At 35.4% G+C, this 27071-nt stretch overlaps 1 protein-coding gene and 1 pseudogene across 5 annotated transcripts in view; one reads left to right on the top strand and one right to left on the bottom strand.

Annotated features, from left to right (window-relative positions):
* Positions 1 to 24872, top strand: part of PPP1R2 (protein phosphatase 1 regulatory inhibitor subunit 2) — a 29484-nt gene extending 4612 nt beyond the window's left edge. Inside the window, exons 2-6 of one of the 5 annotated variants that reach the window (XM_072812076.1) lie at positions 9908 to 10015; positions 12908 to 12985; positions 13852 to 13958; positions 19992 to 20159; positions 23325 to 24872. In XM_072812076.1, coding sequence (XP_072668177.1) covers positions 9908 to 10015; positions 12908 to 12985; positions 13852 to 13958; positions 19992 to 20159; positions 23325 to 23371 — 508 coding nt within the window. In that variant the 3' untranslated portion in view covers positions 23372 to 24872. Of the gene's footprint in view, positions 1 to 9907; positions 10016 to 12907; positions 12986 to 13851; positions 13959 to 19991; positions 20160 to 20450; positions 21316 to 23324 lie in introns of those variants that run through there. The other 4 variants (XM_072812077.1, XM_072812078.1, XM_072812080.1 and 1 more) reach the window with 4 other exon arrangements.
* LOC140624982 (POU domain, class 5, transcription factor 1-like) lies at positions 8426 to 9467 on the bottom strand (annotated as a pseudogene).
* Positions 24873 to 27071: the final 2199 nt, after the last annotated feature.

The raw sequence follows: 27071 nt of genomic DNA, 5'->3' as shown, positions 1-27071 counted from the left end.
CAGATATGTTTGTTTATAAAATATCTCATATATTACTATCATTAGATAATGTTTCAAGGCTCACTGTACACTTAAAGTGAGATTCGTATAATGCCATATTTCAAATAGTCTTAAATTTTTTTTAACCTATTCTTGTCAAACTTTTTTTTTGTCTCAGTGCTGTTATTTTCTATTTATGCTTTGCATTGGTACTGTTACCTTCAGTGAATGGTCTCTTGTCATGCCATTTTTTGAGGGTTAGTTCAATTACAGCTGGGTAGAATCTGTAAATCCCCATAATCAGGAATAGATAAATCTCGGTATATTGTATCACAGTATTAGTTAGAACATCAGTGTCATCTCCTATGATGTTAGAACTCCCGTGCTATCAGGATACCTTGAATATGGTGTATAACTTACGAAGGTCTAAAATAATAGATGTATTGAGTAGCTATGTGCATTTCATCAAATACAAAAAACCATTGATTCTAAAATATACCATGATTTTATGTACCACCAGAAAAGAAAATACTATCAGTTATAAGATGCTATCCATTTTAAAATGTTTTCAGAGGGATTAAAATGAGAATGTGCATTTTGAATTGAAGATAAGAAATTAAATGTTACTAAAATCTATTTTATGAGAAGTGTTATTACAGATTAGTGATTAATCTGGGGTAGAGTGCCTAGGTTTGGATACTTTTTTTTTTAATTCAGTTAGTCTGTCTACTACTTAGTAGTTCTGTGACTTCCAGTGACTTGTACATTGTATCCATGCATAGTTTAATTATTAAACAAGTTAACAAATGTAAGGTGTTTAACTCAGTACCTCATCCTCAAATGTTAATCTTATTCAAGTAGAAATAAATACAGGAATCTAATTTTTCCCCCATCTCAGTAGGTGGTTTTATACAATATGCTTTGACATCACTATGTTCTATTCAAATTCTATAGTACTCTTAGGTAATGTAGGCAACTTCTGCCTGAAAACATTGCACTTGAATTAATTTCCTTTAATATAATTTTAAATAAACATGCTTCAACTTCGTCTTTTTCTGCCTCTAAAGGGATACAGGTTCTAAAGCCTCGCTGAGTAAAGTTTTCCAAAAGTGACTTTTTGATTACTGATTGCTTTTATTGTCAACTGTTACTTTAATTGTTCAGTAATTGTGCCAAGCTTCAAAGTCTTGTATTTTGTCAACTTATGTATGTTGAATCTTTATATAAAGAAAAATACCATTTCTTGAAGTGTGCAATTAAACACCTTGAAGCAAAATCCTGCTTCCTACTTCAAGCATGGCTTAAAACTTATCAAATGAGCAAGTCACAAGCAACAAGGAGTACAAGTAGGTCTTTGAGGTGGTATCATATGAGCTATCAGAGTGAAAGTGAGAAGGGGTGACTTTTTCTGGACCAAATTTGGACTGCAGGATATCCAGTCTTCCAAGAGGGAGAGGGAACATGAAACACCAGCGGGTGCTTTCATCCTCCCAGCAGATCTGTGATGTAAGTGGTGGTGCCCCTGTTTTTTCTAGGTAGAGATAATGAACTACAGAAGGTCATACAAGCAGCTTGGCATTAAACTCGCTTTCTTCGCCTTTTGGATTTTGCTACTCTATAACTAACATTAATTCTGCCAAAATGTTATAGATGCTAATTTCCAGATTTAGTGTTCTCTGCTGACAGTTTTCTTCTACTTCACTACTTTCAACCTAAGAATTCCTGGCATGCTTTGTAGCCTAGTGTTTTATGGCCTTATTTTAAATTTATGTTTTTGCAAGATATTGTTCTCTTCTTTAGAGCTGAATAATTCTAAGAATTTCTATTGCTCTTAGTATTGTGTTGAGGAAGTGGAGTAAATCTTTGAATATATGAAACTTTAGTTTATTTATTTATTTTTTACTTTTTTTTATTACTTCTTTTAATAGTGGAAAGTAAACTGCAGGACAGGAAGAATTTGAGTTACATACAATGTGATTATAATGTTAATATCTGACATATATCTTTGGTTTACATGTACATAACATGGTTTAAGTCTTTAAGTTTGAGTAAGTTCTTTATGTTTTCCTACAACATTGTAAGTCTATATATTAATGTATGAGAACTTGCTCATATTTAAATGTAAAGAACTTAGATATATAAGAGAAGGTTTTCAATAGAAAGGCAAAGGATATTAACATAATTCATAAAAGGAAGGGAAAGTGACCAGCATTTTTTCATATTTATAAGGTAATGATCAAAGAAACATAAAATAGTTTTTAAATGATGATTTGTTCCTGCTCAGGTGGAGATAACATATACACAAATACCCAATCTTGGCAAAGTTTTGGTAACTAGTGGGGGCATTACATATTGTTCTCTCCTTTAAAACTATTTGGCAATGTGGAGTGAACCCTAAAGCTCTTGATAAATGTTAACCCAGATATGCCGATCTAGGAAATTATCCTAAAAATATCATTGAATAGAATATGCACAAGTGGGGATCCCTGGGTGGCGCAGCGGTTTGGCGCCTGCCTTTGGCCCAGGGCACGATCCTGGAGACTGGGATCAAATCCCACCTCGGGCTCCCAGTGCATGGAGCCTGCTTCTCCCTCTGCCTGTGTCTCTGCCTCTCTCTCTCTCCTCTCTGTGCATTCTCATGAATAAATAAATAAAATCTTTAAAAAAAAAAAAAAAAAGAATATGCACAAGTATGTTCATTTCTGCTTCGTTCTTGATAGGAAAAACTTGGGTTCAATATAAATATCTAAGATTTGGTGAATGGTTTATTATTGAGTATTATGCAGTTTTTAAAAACTAAAGACTTGAGGGCAGCCCAGTGGCTCAGCGGTTTGGCGCCACCATCAGCCAGGGGTGTGATCCTGGGGACCTGGGATCGAGTCCCATGTCAGGCTCCCTGCGTGGAGCCTGCTTCTCCCTCTGCCTGTGTCTCTGCCCCTCTCTCTCTCTCTCTCTCTCTGTCTCTCATGAGGAAATAAATAAAATCTTTAAAAAAAAAAAAAACAAAAAAACTAAAGACTTGAGATGCCTGGGTGGCTCAGCAGTTGAGCATCTGCCTTCGGCCCAGGGCGTGATCTTGGGGTCCCGGGATCCAGTCCCATGTCAGGCTCCCTGCAGGGAGCTTGCTTCTCCCTCTGCCTGTGTCTCTGACTGTGTCTCTGTGTCTCTCATGAATAAATAAATAAAGAAAATCTTTTTTAAAATAATTAAATAAAAACTAAAGATTAGAAAATACAAATGGCTTATAATAAAATATGTATACTAATAGCTTCCATATTAGTATATGCATTTTTATATGGTGTGTCTATTATTTTATATATGTACATAGTATTTATATTTTTATATATTTTGATAGCGTATATATTTTATGTAATATGTGTTATATAATGAAAGAATTTGCAGAAGTCAAAACTGTTAGTGGGTTAGGGTGGTGGGATTATATCATTATTAAATTTTATCCTCAATTTTTAGAAAGCCTTTCTACTTGTATCCTTTAGTTCTGTTTTTCCTGTTATCTTACAAAACAGATATATGGAGTATTTGGGTTTCCACCCATTAGAGAAGCCTTTTAAACTCCTAATGACCTATATCATTCTTCTATCTTAATTGGTAATGATGAGAAGTTTCCACTTTTAATTCAGTATTGTTAACATCATTTAGGAAATAACTTGTTTCATTTTGAAGTTAGGGAGTACCTAACAAGGTTATTAATATGTGTATATTTTAAAGTTTTTTTTTTTTTAAAGATTTTATTTATTTATTCATGAGAGACGCAGAGAGAGAGGCAGAGATACAGGTAGAAGGAGAAGCAGGCTTCCCGCAAGGAGCCCAATATGGGATTCAATCCTGATCCCAGGATCATGCCCTGAGCCGAAGGCAGACGCTCAACCCCTGAGCCATCCAAGTATGCCTATTTTAAAGTATTTTAGGGCAGCCCAGGGGGCTTAGCGGTTTAGCGCGGCCTTCAGCCTAGGGTGTGATCCTGGAGACCTGGGATTGAGTCCCATGTCGGGCTCCCTCTATGGAGCCTGCTTCTCCCTCTGCCTGTGTCCCTGTGTCTCTCTCTCTCTCTCTCTCTCCCTCTCCCCCTCCCTCATAAATAAATAAAATCTTTTAAAAAAAAAAAAAGTATTTTAAATGTAATGTAATACAAACATGGGAAGGTGTGTCAAATGTAATTCTAAAGTTTAAGAAATTATAAAATTATAAATTATGCATTCTATAAAATGCCCTCTGTAATCGCCTTCCTAGTCAAGAAAAAGAATGTTTCCATCACTTCAGGAATGTCCTCTGCTGTTTCCAATCTCAGTCTTTCCTCTCCTGGCCCCCAACATAACTGTCTTGACTTTTATGGTAATCACATAAGTAAGTATACATCCCTGTACTCTTTAGTTTTGCCAGCTTTTGAACTTTATATAGAGATGTGCTGGCTTTGTTTTACAGTATCTTTACTAGGAAATCTTAATAGGACTCTATTAATACAGGTTTTATGAAACTTTTACCTGTCCTTCTGTTTCTGACTGGCATTTATCCTCAGCTCTCATTTCAGGCATTTGTCTCAGGAGGGAATGTTTTTTTTTTTTTTTTTTAAAGATTTTATTTATTCATTCATAGAGACAGAGAGAGAGAGAGGAAGAGACACAGGCAGAGGGAGAAGCAGGCTCCATGCAGAGAGCCTGGAGTGGGACTCGATCCAGGGTCTCCAGGATCATGTCCTAGGCTGCAGGCGGCGCTAAACCGCTGCACCACGGGGGCTGCCCGAGGGAATGTTTAATTACAGTATCCTGGGTCTCTCTTTGCTTATTAATTGGATTCCTTTCTTCACAAACTTTTTTGAGGGTTAGTTCAATTACAACTGGATAGAATCCGTACCATAATCAGGAATAGATAAATCTCAGTATATCATATCACACTGTTCATCTAGTTAGAACATCTCTGATTTTCCTAAAGCATGTGTACATTTCACCATGATTCATGTCTGCTGTCTGAATCTTTAGAAACCGGGATCCCTGGGTAGCTCAGTGGTTTGGAACCTGCCTTCGGCCCAGGGTGTGATCCTGGGGTCCCCAGATCGAGTCCCCCATCGGGCTCCCTGCATGGAGCCTGCTTCTCCCTCTGCCTGTGTCTCTGCCTCTCTCTCTGTCTGTGTCTCTCATGAGTAAATACATAAAATCTTTAGAAATGTATCTCTTCACTATGAGTTTCCTTATATAGTGCGAGTAGACCTAGCCATTTAGAAAGCAAATCTTTCTAAAATATCACAGAAATTTGTAGATAAGAACTAGTTAGCCAAGTGTCTGAAACTAGACTTAGTTGAATACGAAACTGGTTGCTTTTTAGAAAAATTCATTCTGAATTTTGCATGGCAAGGTGGAAGGCATTAAGTACAAAAGCAGTTTTAAACATTTCTTCAAGACCATCCCAGCATTAAGGGATATTCCTGTTAGTGAAGTAAATAAACCAGATGTTCTTCCTTGCAACCAAAGAACATTATGCCAAAAACTAAATTGTATGTAGACTCACATTACACGCATTTAAGTTTTTGGTGTAATGATTTTAACCATAATTATTTTGATTCTTACACACCGTATTGAAATGTTAAAAAGAAAGTTGGTTCTTTTAAACCAATTTTTTAAATATTAGTAATGAACAGAATAAATAAAATACTGCATTACCATATAGCAGACTTTTTAAAAAATAAATATCAGCAAAAGCAAGAAGTCTCTCCAGAGAAAAATTAAATAAATAAATAAACATTTCTTCAGAATGACCTTTCTCAACCCATTCTCTGCAGTGCTAAGTGAGATAGTTTCAGGAATTTTAACCTAAAACTTTAGATTTTAAAGTCCTAAAACCTTCTTATGTTTGTACGGTACTTTTAAATTTTATTTATTTATTTATTATTTATTTATTTATTTATTTTTATTTTATTTTATTTTATTCTATTTTTTGTATAGTACTTTTATAATTTGATTTCACAGACATTATTTCAGTTGATTCTCACAACAATCCTGTATTATAATAAAGGCTGTTACTAAAACTCCCATATTATAATTTCCATGTAGAGTAAATATAGCCCAAGAGTGGGTGTTGTTGGACTTGCCTGTAGTCACAGGACTAGTGAAAGGTAACTAGAACTTGAACCTTAAACATCTGTCTCCCAGTTAAGCTGTTGTGTTTTTTTTTTTTTACTACCACAAGACCAATTATGTATTAACTCAGCAGCTACACACCTAAAGAAATCAATATTATAAAGAGGGTTTAATTTTCCCAGTTTAGTTCACTCAAGTGTTGTATTTTTGTTTTGTTTTGTTTGTTTGTTTTTTTTGTTTTCTGGTACTAGTAAGATTTAAATTTGATTAGTTGAAATTTCAGGTCCATTCCATGCTGAGTTTAAAAAGGGGAAAAAAAACTAATAAATATTGTTTCTGTATTTCAGTTAATGACTGATATGTCTTAATTTTTAGCTTCTTAACAAGCTTTTAAGATTTTGACTGTTTCGTGGTGAGGAGACATTAGGTAACTTCTGACTGCTTTTTGGGGAAAAGTGGGAGTTGTAGTTTCAGTCACTTGTGGAGTATGTCTGGACCAACCTTTGCCTCTTGATAAAACAAAAGATAGGTACCTGAAGTTGTAGTTGAAGTGTACTTAGTCTGTAGTGGAATATTAATCAGCTTTGAAAAGGAAGGAAATTTTGATTTGTGCTACTGCACAGATGAACCTTGAAGCCATTAAGTGATATAAACTAGTCACAAAAGAACAAATGCTGTATGAGTCTATTTATATGAGGTATCCGGAATAGTTAAATTTGTAGAAACAAAATGGAATGGTGGTTGCCTGGGGCTAGGAGAGGGGAGCATAGAGAGTTAGTGTTAGTGTTCAGCGGGTAGTTTCAGTTGGGGATGATGAAAAAGTCCTGAAGATGGATGGTGGTGGTGGTGGTGGTTTCACAACAATGTAAATGCGCTTTATGCTGCAGAACTACTATACACTTAAAGATGGTTAAAATGGTGAATTTTATGTTATGCATGTTTTACTGCAATATAATATGAAGAAGAAAAAAGTGCTTGGTCTGAAATAGGGACACTGAATACTTTGGAGAAGAAAGCAAGAGAACATAAAAGGCTCACCTGTCAGGAGCAGGCACCTGTATTTTTAAGGTGGCTCAGGGCATGGAGAAGGGAATATGGTGTTAAGGTTTAAGTATGTCATTTTTCAAGAGCATTTCAGAATCTGGGTGTTGGTAGATTTAGGAAGATTAAAAATATCTACGGTAAAACCTCCAATGTGGGCAAATGCAGAAAAGATGTGAATATGTATAAACTCTACATTGATTCTTTTTTTTTTTTTTTTTAAGATTTTATTTATTCATGAGAGACAGAGAGAGAGAGAGAGAAAGAGAGAGGCAGAGGGAGAAGCAGGCTCCATGCAGGGAGCCTGACATGGGACTCGATCCCGAGACCCCAGGACCATGCCCTGGGCTGAAGGCGGTGCCAAACCGCTGAGCCACCGGGGCTGCCTGCCCTACATTGATTCTTACAGTAGTTTTATTTTCAAGTAAGCAACCAACCTGTACACGTAGCAAAATATTGTTGGTTGGCAGAAAGATCTTTGATGTCCTTTTTAATGAGTAGATCTGAAAAGTTTGTAATTAAGTCCTCTAATTACTTAGCACCTTAAAAGCTGTGTAAATATTTTATTGAATGGATATTAATATGGATGTTCATAAAACATTTTTAAGTAGGTTTATCTCAAGTAACCTGAATGTACCATTTCTTAGCACATTCTTATTTTTCTAGATTAAAAAAAACTGAACTGTAATTTTGTTTGCAATCTAAATCTTTATTAATGGTATTTAAATTTAATGAGGTATTCCCTGTAGTTTTATTTTTTTAATCTATATATATTTATTCTATCAGCTTTATTTTTTTTTTTTTAAGGATTTTATTTATTTGTTCATGAGAGAGACAGAGAGAGAGAGAGAGACAGAGACACAGGCAGAGGGAGAAACAGACTCCACGCAGGGAGCCCGATGTGGGACTCGATCCTGGGTCTCCAGAATCACGCCCTGGGCTGAAGGCGGTGCCAAACCGCCGAGCCACCCGGGCTGCCCCCCCTGTAGTTTTATGTTCTAATTCTTTTGATTGTTTCTTGGATAGCTCTGAAAAAATTAGGTGAAGGAAGTATTCTTTTTTTAAAAAAATTTATTTTTTGTGTCTGTGTCGCAGCCTTTAAGAAAGTTTTGAGTGATATGGGGATTAAAAACAAGAGCATCCCTGAACTTCACCTTCCCTCCAACCAGTTCCCTCCAAATTGCCTGCCGCCACAACCTTTGCATTCCCGAGTCCTTTCTTGGTGAATGAAGAACTTAATCCCCAAGCCCCAGGTCCTCTCTCACTGGCTCTCCCCTTTCCTCTGGCCCCCATTCCTGAGAAAGGCTGGCATCTTAGTTTGAACCCATGGGAGAGCCCAGAGTGGTGACAGACACAGAGGGAAAGGCTTCACTCTCAGGGAGAGGGACTGAGAAGTACAATTCAGTGAAGTGAGGGGCCCCATAGCTTGGGGTACCCAAATGGAACCCTGGTACCCCTGAGAAAGGGCACACAGCAGCCTCAGAATCCTCTCATTGCTAATGGTCACTGCTTGATTGTTTGCCCTTCTGCCAACCATTGCAGAACCATGCTCAGACCACATCCTTCTCAAGCCCGAGCTGCTGGGCATTGTGGTTGATTGGCTGCAGAGTGGGTGTCAGGCACTGCAGGCATGTGTTCTCCAGGTTGCCTCTCACTTGGTTCTCAATCCTTGTTAGCTTTCTCTTTCAGGCCTGCACAAGGGTCTCTGCTTTGCATATCTCTTGTAGATTTTTGTTGTTGTCAGCTTCCCCCACCCACTTCTGCAGCAAGGGCCATAGCTTACACATGTTCTTGAAACTGAGCTGCAGAGCCTCAAAACGGCAGATTTGATTCAGCTAAACACCTTCCTGAAGAAAACCCCCCCCAGGGTGAGCCCACATGGGCCTGAGTATATCCCAGGGTGATCTTCTTCTGCCTTAGGCACTGGCAAATTGTTCCTCTTCCTACAGAGATTTGACGCCCTGGGATTCCTCAGGGTTTTGCTCCATCTTCTCCTTATCCAGCTTTACAGCCCCAAGTGGAGTGGCGCTGGGCTGGGCAGGGGTGGGGGAGGCCCCTTCAGAGTCGCTCTCCACTTGAGCTCTCTGTTTGGCTCCCTGGTTGCCCTCCAGGCCACTTTGGGGCACTAAACCCACTCCAACCTGAGGTCCACAGTAGGCCATCCTTTCAAAGAACTCATACGGCAGAAGGGCACAGGGAAATCCCCCACACCTCAGTGCCTGGCTCAGCCCCTGGCCTGATTCCTGACCCATCAGGAGGAGGGTCAACCCAGCTAGGTTCTGATCTTCCAGGCTCATTGTCTCCACCACTAGACAGGGGTGAGCAGGCCAGATTGGAAGCCTGGTGTCCTGCCATGACAACAGAAATGGGAACGGAAGCACCCCAAGCCAGGGGTGTGGAAAAATCTCGTAATTTATTAAACTGTTACCAATATAGAGTAGATGAAAATTTTTCAACTACTGAGATCATGTAGTGTATAAGTAATTTTGCTATTATTACTTCTATAGGCCAGATGAAGACTAAGCATGTCATAATGTAATGGTGTCTTGAGTGTCTGGTAAAAATTCTGAATAGGGTGTTTTTAATATGTGGGCACTAAGTATTCTATAAAATATTTATTTGATTGTAATTACTTATGGCTTTTACCCTATGTCAGTTTCTTTTCCAAGAAAGTATATATAAAAATAGAAGCTAGCAAATAGTTGAATTGTGGGATTTGGATGTTTGTCAATTTTAGATGTGTACATTTTTTATCTTTTACTTCACTGAGGACATTTTTTTCTTTTTAATTTTAGTAAAAAATCCCAGAAGTGGGATGAAATGAACATCCTGGCAACATATCATCCAGCAGACAAAGACTATGGTTTAATGAAAATAGATGAACCTAGCACTCCTTACCATAGGTAATGTTTTGTAGGCATCCTTCCTTTTGTACTTCCAGTTTGCATTCCTATGAGCTTCTAGATAACAGCCGGTTTAAGTTTTTGTTTGATTTTATATTTGTTACCGGAGCACTAATCAATAACCAACTGCATATTTCTGTAATATATAACTTTAAAATTTTGGAGATCTAAAAAAATAAATTAATTAAAAAATAAAATAAAATTTGGGAGATCTAAGAGCGCCTGGGTGGCTCAGTCGGTTAAGCCTCCTGACTTGATTTAGGCTCAGATCATGATCTCAGGGTCATGAAATCAGGCTCTACACTGGGCATGGAGCCTGCTTAAGATTCCCTTTCCCTATCACTCTGCCCCTCCCCCAGCCTCCCTTCTCTCCCCCTCTCTTTAAAAAAAAAAAAATTGGGAATCTATTTTGTACATTATAGTAGTGGTAAGTGTTTATTTGTAGCAACTCAGTGGTCCCTAGCCACTGATGATGCACACAAATTAGTAACTTTTGCCTTCCTTAAAATAATCTTATTTATAAAAAGGAAGATCTGAGGATTGGGCTTGTTTGCTTTCTAAGAAATCAGGGGCTTAATCTCTGCAGAAAAGGATAACTTCGCAGCTTTTTTTTAACCCATTCAAAGATCAAGTGGTCATTATTATTATTCTATGTCCTTATTTTTAAACTGAGATAATATTGAATTTCCGATAATTACGTTATGATTATTGGCAGTTTTGAATCTTCCAGAATTTTTTAAATGAATTGTAAGATTATAGTGTGTGGCAATAATTAATATGAAGACAAAAATACTGTACCAGTAAGCATTATGAAAAGATACAGATTCTAAGTAGTAGAAATACCTAATACAGATCATGCCCAAATTTGCATTGAAAAAGATTTCCAGGAATGAAATGCCTTGTCTATGAAGGAAGGTAATATAAATCCAAGAGTTACTATTAAAGTAGAGTTAAGAAAAATAAATAAATAAATAAAGTAGAGTTGAGAAAGTCTATATTTTGAATCAGTGAATGAAAACTTTGGAAGATAACTTGAGATAACATAACTTGATAGTAAAAACAAGAACAAAGATTTTGACAAAGGTAGAAATAATGGAATAGGTACAGGTGCTGAAACAATACTAATAAAGCTTGAGGGGAGAAATAGACATATCATTTATGAAAAATTTATACCCTTACTTTTCTTCTAATTACAATAATATACTTTAAAACATATATTAAAGCTCTTATTGTGCCAGAAGCCACACTTAGAGCTTTCTTCCTTTTCAGTAGTGGTAGTAGATAGATTTCTCCCATCCTCCCAAAGATGACAAGGGTATCATGTGATGCTTAGCATCCTGGGACCTAAAGATAGAGTGACACTATAGCAGACTTGGTAAGTTCTGCTTATGGTCATCTCCCCATGAGGGTGAAACAAAGAGAAGCATCTACCTTTGTATGGGGATTTTCTATGAAATATTGTTACGATCATCTCCCCTTGGGGATTAAAAGATACCTAAAAGTTATCCTGGCCATGTTTAGTTGAAGTTTTGTGTATGTTTTGGTTTTAAAATGCACCGTGTAAAAAAACAAAACAAAACAAAACAAAAGATAACTATCTACTGGTTAAGCCCAACCAACTAAAGAAATAGGTCTCTTGAATGAAATAAAACAGTTGAACTGAAAAAAAAAAAAAAACAAAAACAAAATAAAACACCCTTCCTTGTCTGTGTTGATTGGAAATCTCTATCCTAAAAGAATTAACATTGAACATGACTCAAAAAAATAGTCGTAGGCATTATTTTTAGACTGTTTATATTTATTTATTTATTTATTTATTTTTTTTAGACTGTTTATATTTAAAATATAATAAATCTGAATGGTATTTACTTGGTACTGCTCCCTCCTCCCCCCACCTTTACCTTACGCATTTCCTTCCCCTGGGAGTTGCCAAAGTTACTTGGTTCCTAAGTAATTGAGACTATATGTATGTGCCGATATATGTGCCCAGCTTTTAATAATTTAGTGCTCAGTTTTACCAATTTCTTTCAAGAGTTTTATTCAATAGAAGAGGATGCTTTTAATAGATCATGTTATATTATCTAAGAATTTCAGTTAGTATACAGAAGTTATTAATGATTTTATATATTGTATGTTTGTATATACTCACACAAACACACACATAATATGTCTATAAATTTTATAACCTAGAGTTGTCTTTAAAATTTCTACAAATTGATAGATTATTTTATTCTCTGTTTAATTATATCCAATAATATAAATGAGTTTATTTCAGCTTTGCATGGAAAAAAGAGCATCATCTAAACTGTAGCACTTATTTTAACATGTCTCCTAAACTAACCAGGATTTTTTTTTAATATAGGTGACTTCTGCTTTTATATACCTTTCAGTGGCTTGAGCATTAAATATGCTCATGTCTGCAATTAAGTGGGGAGAAAATTTTTTATTAGAGGGTAGATTGGGAAAGCTAATAGCTTTTAAATGTGTCCTGAATAAGGTCTTTAGGATCTAATTATGGTATTTTACCTAGACTTAAATACATATTCTAAAACCAGACAATGGTTTTGTTTTATTTTCCAAATATTTGTTCCTTCTCACTAGATGGAATAATTGAAGTATTTTTATTTTTTACAAATGATTCAAGTTCTTAGTATTTATTTTCATGGTTGCAGTAGTGGTTTTTTAAAATCCTCTGGAGGATTTTCTTGATGCTGTATTTTCAGATACTTGCATGGAATAGAAACAATTTAAAATTAAGCCTGGAAGATGACAACAGAGCTATAAATAGGTTGATATTATAACTAAATCAATAGGATTATCATTATTATACCTTGTTTTTCTGCTTGAAACATTATAGTTCAGGTATTAATTATAATGTGCTTGTTCTTCTAGTATGGTAGGTGATGATGAAGATGCATTAAGTGATTCAGAAACCACTGAAACCCTGACTCCAGATATCTTAGCTAAGAAGTAAGTACTAATGACTGTGAAGTATTTTCACTTACACAGTTTTACTTGTTTTTAATTGGACAGAGTTAAAGGTATTCTGCTATATTTGTACACATGTAAATAAAAAGCATGAGCCAAATTTATTTGGGTTTTTCATAGCAACTTTTGCAGTCTTGTTTCTAGATTAAAATCAAAGTATGCAGGTAGCAGAAAGATTAGAGTACTAGAGCCTGGTACACAGATTCCTTATGTCAAATCCCCGTGCTTTTAGTGATTTTTTTTTGTTGTTGTTTTTGTTTGTTTGTTTGTTTGTTTGTTTTTATTTATTTATGATAGTCAGAGAGAGAGAGAGAGAGAGAGGCAGAGACACAGGCAGAGGGAGATGCAGGCTCCATGCACCAGGAGCCCGACATGGGATTCGATCCCGGGTCTCCAGGATCACGCCCTGGGCCAAAGGCAGGCGCCAAACCGCTGCGCCACCCAGGGATCCCTGTTTTTGTTTTTATTTAAATTAACATCCTATGTTTTAAAGGTTGAAGTAAGATGGAGCTGGCTCAGAAGAGCATGGGACTCTTGGGGCTGTGAGTTTGAGCTACCTAGAGATTATGTAAACATAAACTTTAAAAAATTCAAAATAAGAAAGGCAAAATAAGTGGATTAATAAACAAAAAGCTCTATTTCTTTGTTGTACACTGATTTCTGTCATTCTCTGCTGTTGTTCTTTTTGCTTACTGGTTTCTATACTCATTCCTACTTTCTTGCTTTTTATTTTCCTCATCAGGTTATAACTGGCATATTAATGATCTTTTAAATGTTTTTATGAGACTCAAGAGTTGAATGAATGAGACATTCAATAAAAGAATTCAGTGTTGATTTCTTTGTAAATGATTGTTGTATAGATTAGCTGCTGCTGAAGGCTCGGAGCCAAAGTATCGGGTTCATGAACGAGAAAGCAGTGAAGATGAAGATAGTGACCTCTCACCTGAAGAACAAGGTAGTTGATTTCCTTTACTGCTCTCAGCAGTGTGCTAATAATTTTTGCTAAAATAAATCTATTATTTGAAGATTGCCAAGTGGTTTTCCTTTTGAGGAAGTGGATGATGGAAGGTTAGGGAGCAACATTTTTAAAATACAGATTCTACTTCTATGGGTTTATTGGATAGCAGCATCCTTCTCCCCTGCATACACACATCACCCTCCTTGGTTTTACGAATTTGGGAAAAGGTGTTAATTTATCTTTTAAGTAATTATAGGTGCTTCTTTCTTTTTACTTTTTTCTTTGTTACTATCTGTTATAGAATAGATGCTCAGTAAATATTAATGCTTTTAGAGTCATTGAGTGTTTGGATGATCTTAAAATGGATAGTAATAAGAGCTAATTTCCAGTTGCTTGTGCTTTTCTGTTTTAAAATAGTGATGAAGTCTACCAAGTGAACCAAGATGATCAGATGTAGAGTGAAGATCTTTTATAGGTCCCATTGAACAACAACAAAAAAACCAGTAATGTCATAGGCAAGGAGATAAAAGAGCCTTCTCAACAGGGTTGGAAGATCCTCTTGTAGCCCATACAGTTAAGGCATTGCCAGCTACTCATGGTTTCTGTTTTTATAAGTAACAGTGGTTATCTGTGGAGGTAAGAAGTAAAGGAAGAGATTTCACCTTGTTGCTTTTTCCACTTTTTGAACCATGTTGAATGTAGACTCTTTTCAGAAAATAAAATTATATAGTTCTTAAACAATTTTTAAAAGGAAAAACCAAAATAAATAAATAAATAAATAAATAAATAAATAAATAAATAAATAAATGGAAAAACCAAGCCTATTTATAGGAAAAAAGATGCAAGAAAAACACACACCCTCACAAAAAAGAAGAAGAGTTAGTAGTGTGCCTGAAGCCTTGAAATGTGGGTGAAATTTGGATGTTACCTGTAACTATAAAGAAGTTCAAAAACTTTAGAACTGCGATTCTGAATATTTGCTAGTTGTCAGGATCTTTGTCATGTGTAACTCCTAAGATGTAATTTGCTACTCCTGTCTGTCATCTTCAGAGTATAGCTTATTCAACAAACTGTAATGCTCTGAGTGTTATTGTTGTACAAGAGAAAAAAATTTTACATATAGTCTAATCCCAAGTTTTATTATGTTTTGTACCCTCAGTGACTTCCTAACTTAGTATCCAAAAATATACCCCAAAGACCCTTGAAAACAGTTTCAAGTAGAAGTGGTTTCTGGAGCTGGTTTTTAATTTTTTAATTTTTATTTTTTAAAGATTTTATTTATTTATGAGAGACAGAGAGAGAGAGGCAGAGAGACAGAGAGAGAGACACAGGCAGAGGGAGAAGCAGGCTCCATGCAGGGAGCTCAACATGGGACTGGATTCCAGATCTTCAGGATCACACCCTGGGCTGAAGGCAGCGGTAAACCACTGAGCCACCGGAGCGGCCCTGGAGCTGTTTTTTTTTTTTAAATTATTTTCGTAAAAATATGATCTATTGAGAACAGGAATTTATTATTAGCCTGTATTGTCAGTATTTGTTAAGGGATTCCCCCCCCAAAATTGTAATTCTCTGAATTAGCCAGCAGGGGGAACAGTTTGGTTACAATTTCAAAAGTTCTATTCCTACTGGTAGAATTACTCCTGTAGGTGTTTATTGCTTTTACACAATTACATATCTGAAAGTCCTTGTTTATTGATAGAAATGCTTAGAAAAAAAAAGAAATGCTTAGAAAAATTATCTTGTAATTGATAGCATAACAATTAAGATATTGGTTGTAGAGTCAGACAAATATAAGTTGGTACTCCAGGTATAGGTCACTTGTCTAATTTGTAATTTCTCTGAGCCTGTTTCTTCATGTCAAGTTGGGAACTATAAAATTATTTAGAGGTATTGTGAGTATTAAATGAGATAAAGAATCTAAAGGACTTAACACTGATTCCATCATACTGTGTTTAGTAAATAATAACTTCTAATAAATAATTGGTGTATTCTCCATTATTTTACAGAATAGTAAAAGAAAGTATAAAAAAGGTAATTCACTTGTGAAATTTACCTGGAGAGTTGATTATTGTTAGATTCAGGCCTAAAATCTTAATGTCCTTGTACTCTTTGTAGTATGTTGCTCTGCCATACAAGGTTATAGATAAATGAACATGAATAAAGAAGATTAAGACCACTTGTATTACCATCATTCTACAAAATGAATATATTGTGTATTTTAAACTTACATAAAGAATTTGAATATTCCAAAATTAAAATGTATCTATAACAAGCAAAACCAAGTTCAGCATCTCTTAGAATAAAAAAGAAATCATTTTTTTAGACTATAAATATTATTCACAGGAGAGAAATACTGTAATGTCAACTCCTAGGAATAAGAAACTGCAAATTAAAACAGCATCATGAGGATGCCTGGGTGGCTCAGTTGGTTTACCAGCTGACTCTTGATGTCAGCTCAGGTCTTGATCTCAGGGTTGTGAGTTCAACCACTTATATTGGTTGAGCATGTGGCCTACATACATACGTACCTAGTACGTACATACATATGTAAATAAGCAATATTATGGTCTCTGTCTTTATTTTCAGATTAACAAAGATTAGAAAAAATGAGTTTCTCTTTGGGTGTGACTGTGGAGAAATAAGTTACTCATATACTATTGGTGGACATGAATAATTGGCTTGGCTTTTCTGGAGGGCAGTTGAATATATGAGCCAAAAGCTGTAAAAGGAAATGACACTCTTTGATCTAGCAGTCAGTTTCTCAGAGTCTATTCCAATTTGTAAATATTTCTAAGTTCATATTAAGAAAATAGAACCAAAACATAACATGTATTTGTATACTATAAAAACTATAAAACATTGAAAATATACAGGAAGAGATTAGAAATCTTTGACCCAAGAATAGAGAATTAAATGATAACTCAGTGCATTATAACCATTTAAAAATTAGATAAATCTTTTATGTGCATTGCAGAATTTTACTGTATCTTCATGTACCTTATTGTCTAGACTCTGGATCTCTTTATGGTAAAAGAAAGGGTCATACACTTTCTCAGATGATAGGCATAAACTGAACCTTCCCTGGGCAAACTGGGACTTCTGTAATTGTGACTGTATGGTGAGTGAAAAAATAGCATATATAAAAAGTTATTTTTATTTTATTATTATTATTTTTTAAAGATTTTATTTATTTATTCATGAGAGACACACACACAGAGAAAGGCAGAAACACAGGCAGAAGGAGAAGCAGGCCGCATGCAGGGGGCCCGACTTGGGACCCGATCCCGGGTCTCTAGGATCACACCCTGGGCGGCAGGCGGCGCTAAACCACTGAGCCACCGGGGCTGCCCGATAGGAGTTATTTTTAGAAAACTTTTTAGAAAACAGTCTAAAGTCATAAGATGTTTATTTCTGTCTGAGGAAATCAAGTGTTTTTTTTTTTTTTTTTAAGTTTCTATCGCATGTTACTTTGTAATGATAAAAAGTGTTACCTTTTTAGTGAATAGATCTGGTATTAAAGGCAATTAGAACCATTTTTTTTTTCAAAGATTTTATTTATTTATTCATGAGAGAGAGAGGCAGAGACACAGGCAGAAGGAGAAGCAGACTCCATGCAGGGGGCCCAATGCGGGACTTGATCCCAGGTCTCCAGGATCACACCCCGGGCTGAAGGCGGCACTAAACCGCTGCGCCACCCGGGCTGCCCAATTAGAACCATTTTTAAAAATTTATTATTGAAAAAAAGTTATTGAAGTATAATTGATGTTACATTAGTTTTCAGATGTACAACATATCTATTCAATTCTGTACGTTACTTAATGTTCATCATAACTATAGTCACTGTCTGTCACCATTTAGTGTTATTACAGTATTTTTTACCATATTCCCTATGTTTTTCTTGACATCTCCATGACTGACTTTGTTACTGAAGTTTGTAAAACCATTTTGTTTGTTCCTTAATACTGTTTTTTTTTTTTTTTAATACTGGTTTTTATATCATTTGAATACTTGAAAGGCATCACTAAAAATTTATGTGATGTCATGTGGATTTGGTCTTTTTACTGGCCTCTTTTTTTCAATTTGACTTCCCTCTACCATATGAAGTTCTCAAAGAGTAAAACAGATTACAAAAGTAATTCATAAGCCGAGAAGAAAGATGCCTGGCAAGATCTTGGTTGTTTGAAACAAATGTTTATGGAATAATACTGAGATAGATGGTGGTTGGTGGTCTCAGAACTTTTCTTCTCCCAACCCAAATAGAGGCTGAAAAGTGATTGATCAGTATTAACAAGAACTATAAATGTCTGCTTTTGAAACATAAATAAGTGTAAGTCATTTATACTTACAGGTGATTATAAAAACTTGGAACTAAATTAAAGGAGATTGAGAGTACTTTGAGTAGCCTTATTCAGAGATTTCTCCATGCTTTTGTGGCATTAAAGTACTTTCATGAATACTATAATAAAACTATGATAAATGAATTTTAATGCTCTCGTTTGAGAAAATAAACACTTGGCAATTTTATGTCACCTCCCCTTTTATTTACTGATATAAGAAATTGTAAAATCTTAGAACTGTTTCTTTGTAAGTAGTCCTTAAGTGCTGTTAATAAAATATGATCAGTTAAAATATATATATATGATCAGTTATATTGATTTGCTGCTAACCTTATGTTTCTTTGGTGAAGACTATAAATAAAAGAATAATCTAGGATTACTTCACTGTTTCTTGTAACAGCTTTTCCTTAAAATTACTTAGGGAATGAGGTTATGTTTTCAGCTAGCAATGTTTTAAATCGTGGCAGTTTCTTAATGGATAATGAGAATTTATTTTGCTGATAAGCATTTTTAAAGGAATTTTAGTTAATTATAAAAATGGAAGGCTCAAATACTAAAGTTACCCCACAGTTCCTTGACCCAGAATTATTATTTTTTATTTTTATTTTTTATTTTATTTTTTTAAATATTTTTAATTCTTTTTTTCAATTTTTTTTTTCAATTTATTTATTTATGATAGTCACAGAGAGAGAGAGGCAGAGACACAGGCTGAGGGAGAAGCAGGCTCCATGCACCGGGAGCCCGATGTGGGATTCGATCCCAGGTCTCCAGGATCGTGCCCTGGACCAAAGGCAGGCTCCAAACCGCTGCACCACCCAGGGATCCCCTATTATTATAATTTTTTAAAGATTTTATTTATTTATTCATGAGAGACACAGAGAGGCAGAAGACGCAGGCAGAGGGAGAAGCAGGCTCCATGCAGGGAGCCTGATGTGAGACTCAATCCTGGATCCCAGGATCACACCCTGAGCCAAAGGCAGACGCTCAACTGCTGAGTCACCAGGTGTCCCAATCCAGAATAAACACTTAATTTTTGAGTCTTATTTTCTGTGTGTATGCATACCCATGCATGCAGACTTTTTACCTGACATGTATATGGTATTACATAGCTTGTTTTTCCCCATTCAACTCTTTCTGGAGATTTTTCTTATGTCTTTAAATTTTCTTCACAGATATAACTACCAATGGTATTTATTCCTATTTTCCCATTAAGTTGTACTTGAACTGTCTAAAGCAGAAGTGTGTAAACTTTTTCTGTAAAGGTCAAGATAGTAAATATTTTAGGTTTTATGGGCCACATGGCCTCAATTGCACCTACTCAACCCTACCATAGAGCTCAAAAGTAGCCATAAGCATTACAGAAACAAATGAACATGATTTTGTTCTAAATAAGGTGTTTTGTGTTTTTTTTTTTTTTTTTTTTTACGATTTTATTTATTTGGGAGAGAGAGAGAGGAAGAGAGAGCATGAGTGGTGGGGAGAGACAGAGGGAAAAGCAGACTCCCCAGTGAGCAAAAAGCCTGATGTGGGGCTCTATCCCATGACCCTGGGATCATGACCTGAGCTGACAGCAGATGCTTAATCGACTGAGCCATTCAGTTGCCCCCAATAATAGTTTATTTACCAAACAGATGCAGGCTGTAGTTTGCTAATCATTGAGCTATTTCCTAAGCCTACTTTTTGTATCTTGTAGAAAAAAAGCGACAGTTTGAAATGAAAAGGAAGCTTCACTACAATGAAGGACTGAATATTAAATTAGCTAGACAATTAATTTCAAAAGACCTACATGATGAAGAGGAAGATGAAGAAATGTCAGAGACTGCAGCTGAAGAAAGCATGAACACGGAAGAGTCAAATCAAGGTTAGATGTTTCTGAAATTATCACTGAGACACTTGTGATTCTTTGTGCCTAAATAACAACTTTCTTTTGCTTTACACGTTTGAAAAACCTTAGAAAAAAATTTTTGATATTGACTTAATTTATTATGCCAAACTTTCTAAAATTTCAACCCCTTTGGCCAATTTCAAAATAAAGTTTTTATGCCCAGAGTTGATATGATTGAAGACCATATGTATATGGCTGGGATTTTTTGTTTAGTTGGCTTAAACAGTGATGTTTGTCTTCACCTTTTTTTTTTTTTTCTTTTTCAAGATTTTATTTATTCATGAGAGACATAGAGAGAGAGAGGCAGAGACACAAGCAGAGGGAGAAGCAGGCTCCATGCAGGGAGCCTGATGTGGGACTTGATCTCGGGACTCCAGGATCACGCCCTGGGCTGAAGGCAGATGTTCAGTCGCTGAGCCACCCAGGCGCCCTTGTTTGTCTTCACATTAAGCTGTGTTTTGTTTTTGATGTTTCAGATTATATTTTATCTAAATTAAGGTTTAAGCTTTTTAAAAGAAGAGTATTTTTAATAAAACAAGATCTGTTATTTACCATCTTTTCAAGTACAAAGTGTGTAATTTCTAATGTTGATTCTTTTGACTGTTGGATTGACAAAATATGTCTGATTTTTGTTTTTTGTTTTTTTTAAGATTCTTATTTATTTATTTATTCATGAGCGACAGAGAAAGAGAGAGGCAGAGACACAGGCAGAGGGAGAAGCAGGCTCCATGCAGGGAGCCCGACATGGGACTCGATCCCTGGCCTCCAGGATCACGCCCTGGGCTGAAGGTGGTGCCAAACTGCTGAGCCACCTGGGCTGCCCTGATTTTTATTTGTTTTTAAGTCTTGGACAGTCAGTCCTTACAATCTGCCAACTCCTGATCCATCATAGCTAATAGATTTTATTTATTTTTAATTCTGGTATTTAATGAAGGTGAATCTTCTTTATTGCTAATGCACATTTTGTTCCCATTTACCTACTCTTTGTACTTGAAAACTAATGCTTTGTACTGCAAACTGGAGATGTAACTTACTTTATTTGTGGTGCCTCAAATACTTAAGTCTTAGGAAAGTAGATCATTATTATATTATTGTTTTGTTGAACATATAAAATATGAGTGATTTTGTGATAGAATCTGATGACTCTGTGCCTTATTTAATATCCTAATTACAGTATTTTTTATTCCATATTATACGTTAGCCTTTCATTTTGTTTCATATATATAGCATTTCACTTCAGTTTTATTCACCATAGTTTTTTTTAGCTTATATTTAAGTGAACAAACTTCATTTCAAGTAATTATTGTCATATATCTCTCTCTCCCTCTTTTAAAATTTATTATCCATTTTTAGGTGACATACCTTAATCTATCTTTGTTTCCCATTTACCTGTATCTTGATTTATTTTGGGTTTTTTTGTTTTTTTGTTTTAAAGATTTTATTTATTTATTCATGAGACACAGAGAGAGAGAGGCAGAGACACAGGCAGAGGAAGAAGCAGGCTTCATGCAGGGAGCCCGATGTGAGACTCGATCCTGGGTCTCCAGGATCACGCCCTGGGCTGAAGGAGGCGCTAAACCGCTGAGCCACCCAGGCTCCCTCTTGATTTATTTTGATGTATTCAAAATGAATGTTTCTTTGGTTACAACTTTTCATAAATTTCTGCTTGGACTTTCAATATTGATTTTTAGTGACTCTGTTCAAAAACACTAGAAATGGGGCAGCCCGGGGTGGCTCAGCAGTTTAGCGCTGCCTTTGGCCTAGGGCGGGATCGAGTCCCACGTCCGGCTCCCTGCGTGGAGCCTGCTTCTCCCTCTGCCTGTGTCTCTGCCTCACTCTCTCTCTCTCTCTGTGTCTCATGAATAAATAAATAAAATCTTAAAAAAAAAAACACTAGAAATGTCCCTTGTTTGCTGCAAATTTGTACCAGTACCATTGTGTCAAAGATTAAAAGGATTTTTTTTTTTTAAGATTGATTGATTGATTGATTGGAGGTGGAGACAGAGGGTGAGGGGAAGAGAATCTTAAGCAGATTCCACTCTCCGTGCAGAGCCTGACGTGGGGCTCGATCTCATGGCCCTGAGAATGTGACCTTAGCTGAAACCAAGAGTTGGAGACTTAAGTGAATGTGCCACCTAGGTGCCACAGATTTCGTTGTTTTTTTTTGTGTGCTTTTTATTTTTAAGCCATTGCTTTTGTTTTGTTTTGTTTTGTTTTTAAGCCATTGCTTTTGAAAAATAACTTTGGCCTTTTGTCTATCATTGCTGGTAAGATACTAGATTTCACACATTTAGTACATAAATACATTTTTTTCTTTTAAATATAATAGATGGGGGCAGCCTGGGTGGCTCAGCGGTTTAGCGCCGCCTGCAGCCCCGGGGTGTGATCCTGGAGACCAGGGATCAAGTCCCATGTCAGGCTCCCTGCATGGAGCCTGCTTCTCCCTCCGCATGTGTCTCTGCCTCTCTCTCTGTCTCTCTCATGAATAAATAACTAAAATCGTTAAAAGATAATTTTAAAAAAATAAATATAATGATTAAAATTTGTGTTAGCTCAGTGCCTTATTTTTCTTCAGTGGAGACATTTTTTTATTTAGCACCATAAAGTCCACAAGGATAGTAAAGACTATGTAATAAGGCTTAGGGAAGTAAGCTCCTTATTTCTCCTGTAGTCTTTTTGAGCCTTAAAAAATCTCTATGTTCTATGTAGCCCATTACTTTATGAGCATTGTCATTCTCCTCCTCTGCCCATCCTCATCTGTTTTTTTTTTTGTTGTTGTTTTTATAAAAAGAAAAGTAGTATGTTTAGACTCTTAGGGAAATATTTTCTTGTTTTGAAATATTTTTATAACTTTGGATATTTGAGTTAACTGTCTAATTGTGATTTATTCACAGAAATGTTCAGTCTGAAACCTTTTGTTCCATCACCAAGTAGACACTCTTGTTCTGCTCTTTAGAATATTTAGGAAGTATACAGATTCTTTTATGTCAAACTAATCAGCCTACATCAAATATACCTTATTTGTTTATTAGATTTCTATGTTTATCATCCATGGCAGTAAAAGAGGACTTTAGCTCAGGTAGTTCCAAAGTTGGCAGTACACAATAAATTATGTTGATTTTTTTTCTTTTATCTTTGCAGGATCTACTACAAGTGACCAACTGCAAAACAAATCACAGAGTTCGTAGAAAAGATTTGTTCAACACTGTAATTGTTTGTCAGATACAGACCCTGTTACTATAATACACTGCTTCTTGTTCTCAACAATTCATGACTTAAGTACCAAAATGCATACCAATTATTATATATTGCCAAGAATTAAATGACTTTAGAGACTAATTAGACTGAAAATGCCTAATTGATACATATATTCTTGTGCCTAGTACTTCACCACAAATATAGCATAATATCATCAGTCCTAAACTGCGTTACTTTTGTAAGAACACTGGTTAATTTGTATAAGATATTATATAGCTTTTTATGCTTTAGAGGTTAAAATAGTATCTTTTGGGGGGATCTAATTTATTTTCTTCACTTCTAGGTGTGATAGCTCTTATAAAAAGGTTTTTTCTTTTTTTTTTTAAATCAAAGTCCAGTTGGAACAACAGATTATATAAGCTGGTAAATACTCAATGCAAAAAGTATTTTAACATGTATCTTCAACTTGATTTGTCTGTTTAATTGAAAAGGATTATAAGAGTAACTGTTGCATTTTCTGGCCTACTATCTTTAAAATTCCCCTTGAATTTCTTTATGTTTACAGGGGCAGGATTGAATTTTTCCTCATCAAAACTAGCTTTTTTCACAAATAAATTATCAGGTTAAACTTGCACTAACATCTGCTCTGACTGTTTTTTGTACAATTGATGGGCAGACTTTGAGATCAGTTTTTTAAATAAATAAATAAAGTTCTGATACAGTCTCAACATTCCCTTTGTACACCTGTCTTAACCTCCTGCCTTTGTTTCTTACTCCTTTCCACATATACACACATCGTCCTTTACCTTTATAAAGGATCATAAAGATTGTCTTGAAATTAGGAACTCTTCCTTCTCTCACATATTCTATCATTTGCTGCTACAATGAAATTTTTATTTGACTATCAATGCCTATTCTTCTAATACATGGAGAATATTAAAGAGCAGCCATCATATAGACAGGAAACACAATTCAACTGTGGAATTTCTGCACCTCTTTGATTTACAGCTTCTAAATAAATTGCTGTAACTAGTTTATTGTTTGACTTGATTAGACCTTAGAAAACAACAGATTTTTTGCATGATGAGAGAATTGTGTGTAACCAGTGATATGATAGTTCCTGAATGTACAGACAGAAGTAATCCTGAATACTTTTTAATTTAAAAACTTTAAATAGTCCCTGCTTTAAGGGAATATGATAATGTAAACTATAACAAATGTGCTTTATTCTTCTAACACAGTAAGATCTGAATTTTTTTTTCCTGAAATGAAGTGTAGCTCCTGCGTATCTTAGTGATAGTTTCATTTCTAGTCAATTATTTGTATCTTAATTTTTTGTCAGTACCAAAAGAACTCATTATATGAACAGACTTTTAAAATAATTTCTGTATATTGTGTATATGAAATGGCTTTTATTGAAGAGCTTATCTTCCACTTGCAAGTTTATGAAAATACCAATATGTCAAAATAAATAAAAAGTGGGAGAATTCTTTGCTGTTAGAAGAATGTGCCTATCATTTTGAATGACTTTTTTTAATGGGATCCAATCAGAGTACTTCTAAACTATATAGTGTCCTAACTAAACTTACTAGCTCGTTATACCTCTGATATATAAACAAAAGAGCATTTATATCTGCTTTTTGAATTTAGAATGTTGAAGTATTCTTACTGGTTTAAATCCACTTTGGGGAATTTAAGCTTATACATATGTGTATATATATGTTCATGCCACATAGATTTCTGTTCTTGGTATTGTCATTTTGAGTTCTGAGAAAGTATCCACATACTCTTTATGTGGATAAGTGAAGAAAAGGTAAGACCTTTAGTAACTCATTTGTTTGGCTGTTTTCTGTAAACTGTCTTGAAACTATAATCACAGGCAAACTCTCATTTCTGGGTTCAGGAAGTAGGTAATTACCTCAGGAATAAGACATGAAAAATGACAATGCTCAGTAGGATGAAGACTGTTTTCATCGTGTCATGAGTTCCTCATTGATGGGGCATTGGACTGTTATAAAAAATGAGTCTAGGATTCAAGTTAGATTTTCCTTTGGAGAAAGTTATATGTTAGTGTTCAGTTAGCCAAGGTAGATTTTATTTTCAACTTCTTAGTAGCACTTCTACTTAATCCTTTTGTTATCATCTTTTTTGTTTATTCATTTTTCAGTCTGAAATTGAGCAGTGATCCTCTTTAAAATCAATATAGTGGTATGAAAGATTGTTAAGAATAAATTGAATATTGAGGAAAAGAAGCACTATTTTCCCCTAGACATTCACAAATATTTTTTAGTACAGTAAACACATTGTAAGAAACTATAGTAGAATAACAGTTTTCTACCTGTAGATTTTATTTTCTTGCTGTCCGACTGTGTTGGGACCATGTTCTATTCGCCAGATGTTCTGGAAACCATGAGAGGTTCCTCGACTATATCGTTGCAAACTAGTTGTTTTTTGTGATGGAAATGATAACAGGAGCTACCATTTCTTGAAAACCTATTATTTGGGTAGCCCCAGTGGCGCAGTGGTTTAGTGCTGCCTGCAGTCCAGGGCGTGATCCTGGAGACCGTGGATCGAGTCCCACGTCAGGCTCTCTGTGTGGAGCCTGCTTCTCCCTCTGCCTGTGTCTCTGCCTCTCTCTTTCTGTGTCTCTATGAATAAATAAATAAAATATTTAAAAAAAAAAAAAGAAGAAACCCTATTGTTTGTTGTTATCCAGCATGTGTTCCAAACAACCACACAAAACAAGTATTCTTACTAATACTTTGCTGGGAGGAAAAAGCTCTTGGCCAAGTTATTTAGTCTCAATCTCTCATAAATGCTAAATGACAGGATTCAAATCCAGACCAACTTAATATTCTGCTTTTTTATCCATGTTTTTTTAGATGTTGAAATTCTCTTATTTTAGAAGTTCCACCTTACAAATAAACTTTATTTAAATTATTGATAAACATTCTGTGTTTTAAGGAGTAGTATATTTCAAGGGATTGAGTTTTTGTTTTCTTTTTTAAACTGAAAACTTGAGAGTAATTGTATTTTGTTTGAGTTTAGTATGCCATTTAGGAAAAAGCTCAAAAGCACAAATAATCAATGGCAATAGATATCTAAATATATATGATTTGGTTGCATTTGGCAAGCTCATCTTTAAGTGGGTTTCAAACTCAGGACATACTTTTTTCGTAGAACTAATACTATGAAGTAAGAACCAAGCTAGCCTATAAAAATGTAACATGTACCTAAACCAGTGTTTTCCAGTGTGTTCCATGGAACCCTTATCTCAGTATGTTCCATGGAAAGGATTCCAGGAGCAAATAAGTTTTGCACATCATACATAACTTTATTCCCCTACTCCCTTGAAGATTTAAAATAATGTTGATCATCATATTAAAGAGTCTGAGGCATCCTGCACAAATAACCTGTTTAAAACAGTTTAAACTACCATTTTCAAATATATTTCACTGTAACTTCCTTTCCCTCAAGTAACATAGCAAATAGAGGTAGGGGAGCATGATAGTTGGAACTTTCTCCTAATAGAAGAAGAGAATGGTTTACCAGTGAAAGAGGGAAGGCATGGTAGCAGTAACTGTACAGTATTTATAGGTTGTATGTAATTTGTAAAACATAAGACTTTGATTTTTGGTAACTTATGCAAGAAACTATAAAATACATATCCAACAAGTGGATATGTGAAGG

The sequence above is a fragment of the Canis lupus genome, chromosome 35 (genome assembly GCF_048164855.1).
Source record: "Canis lupus baileyi chromosome 35, mCanLup2.hap1, whole genome shotgun sequence".
In the NCBI taxonomy this organism is placed as follows: Eukaryota; Metazoa; Chordata; class Mammalia; order Carnivora; family Canidae; genus Canis; species Canis lupus.
This window is presented reverse-complemented; position numbering and strand designations above follow the sequence as displayed.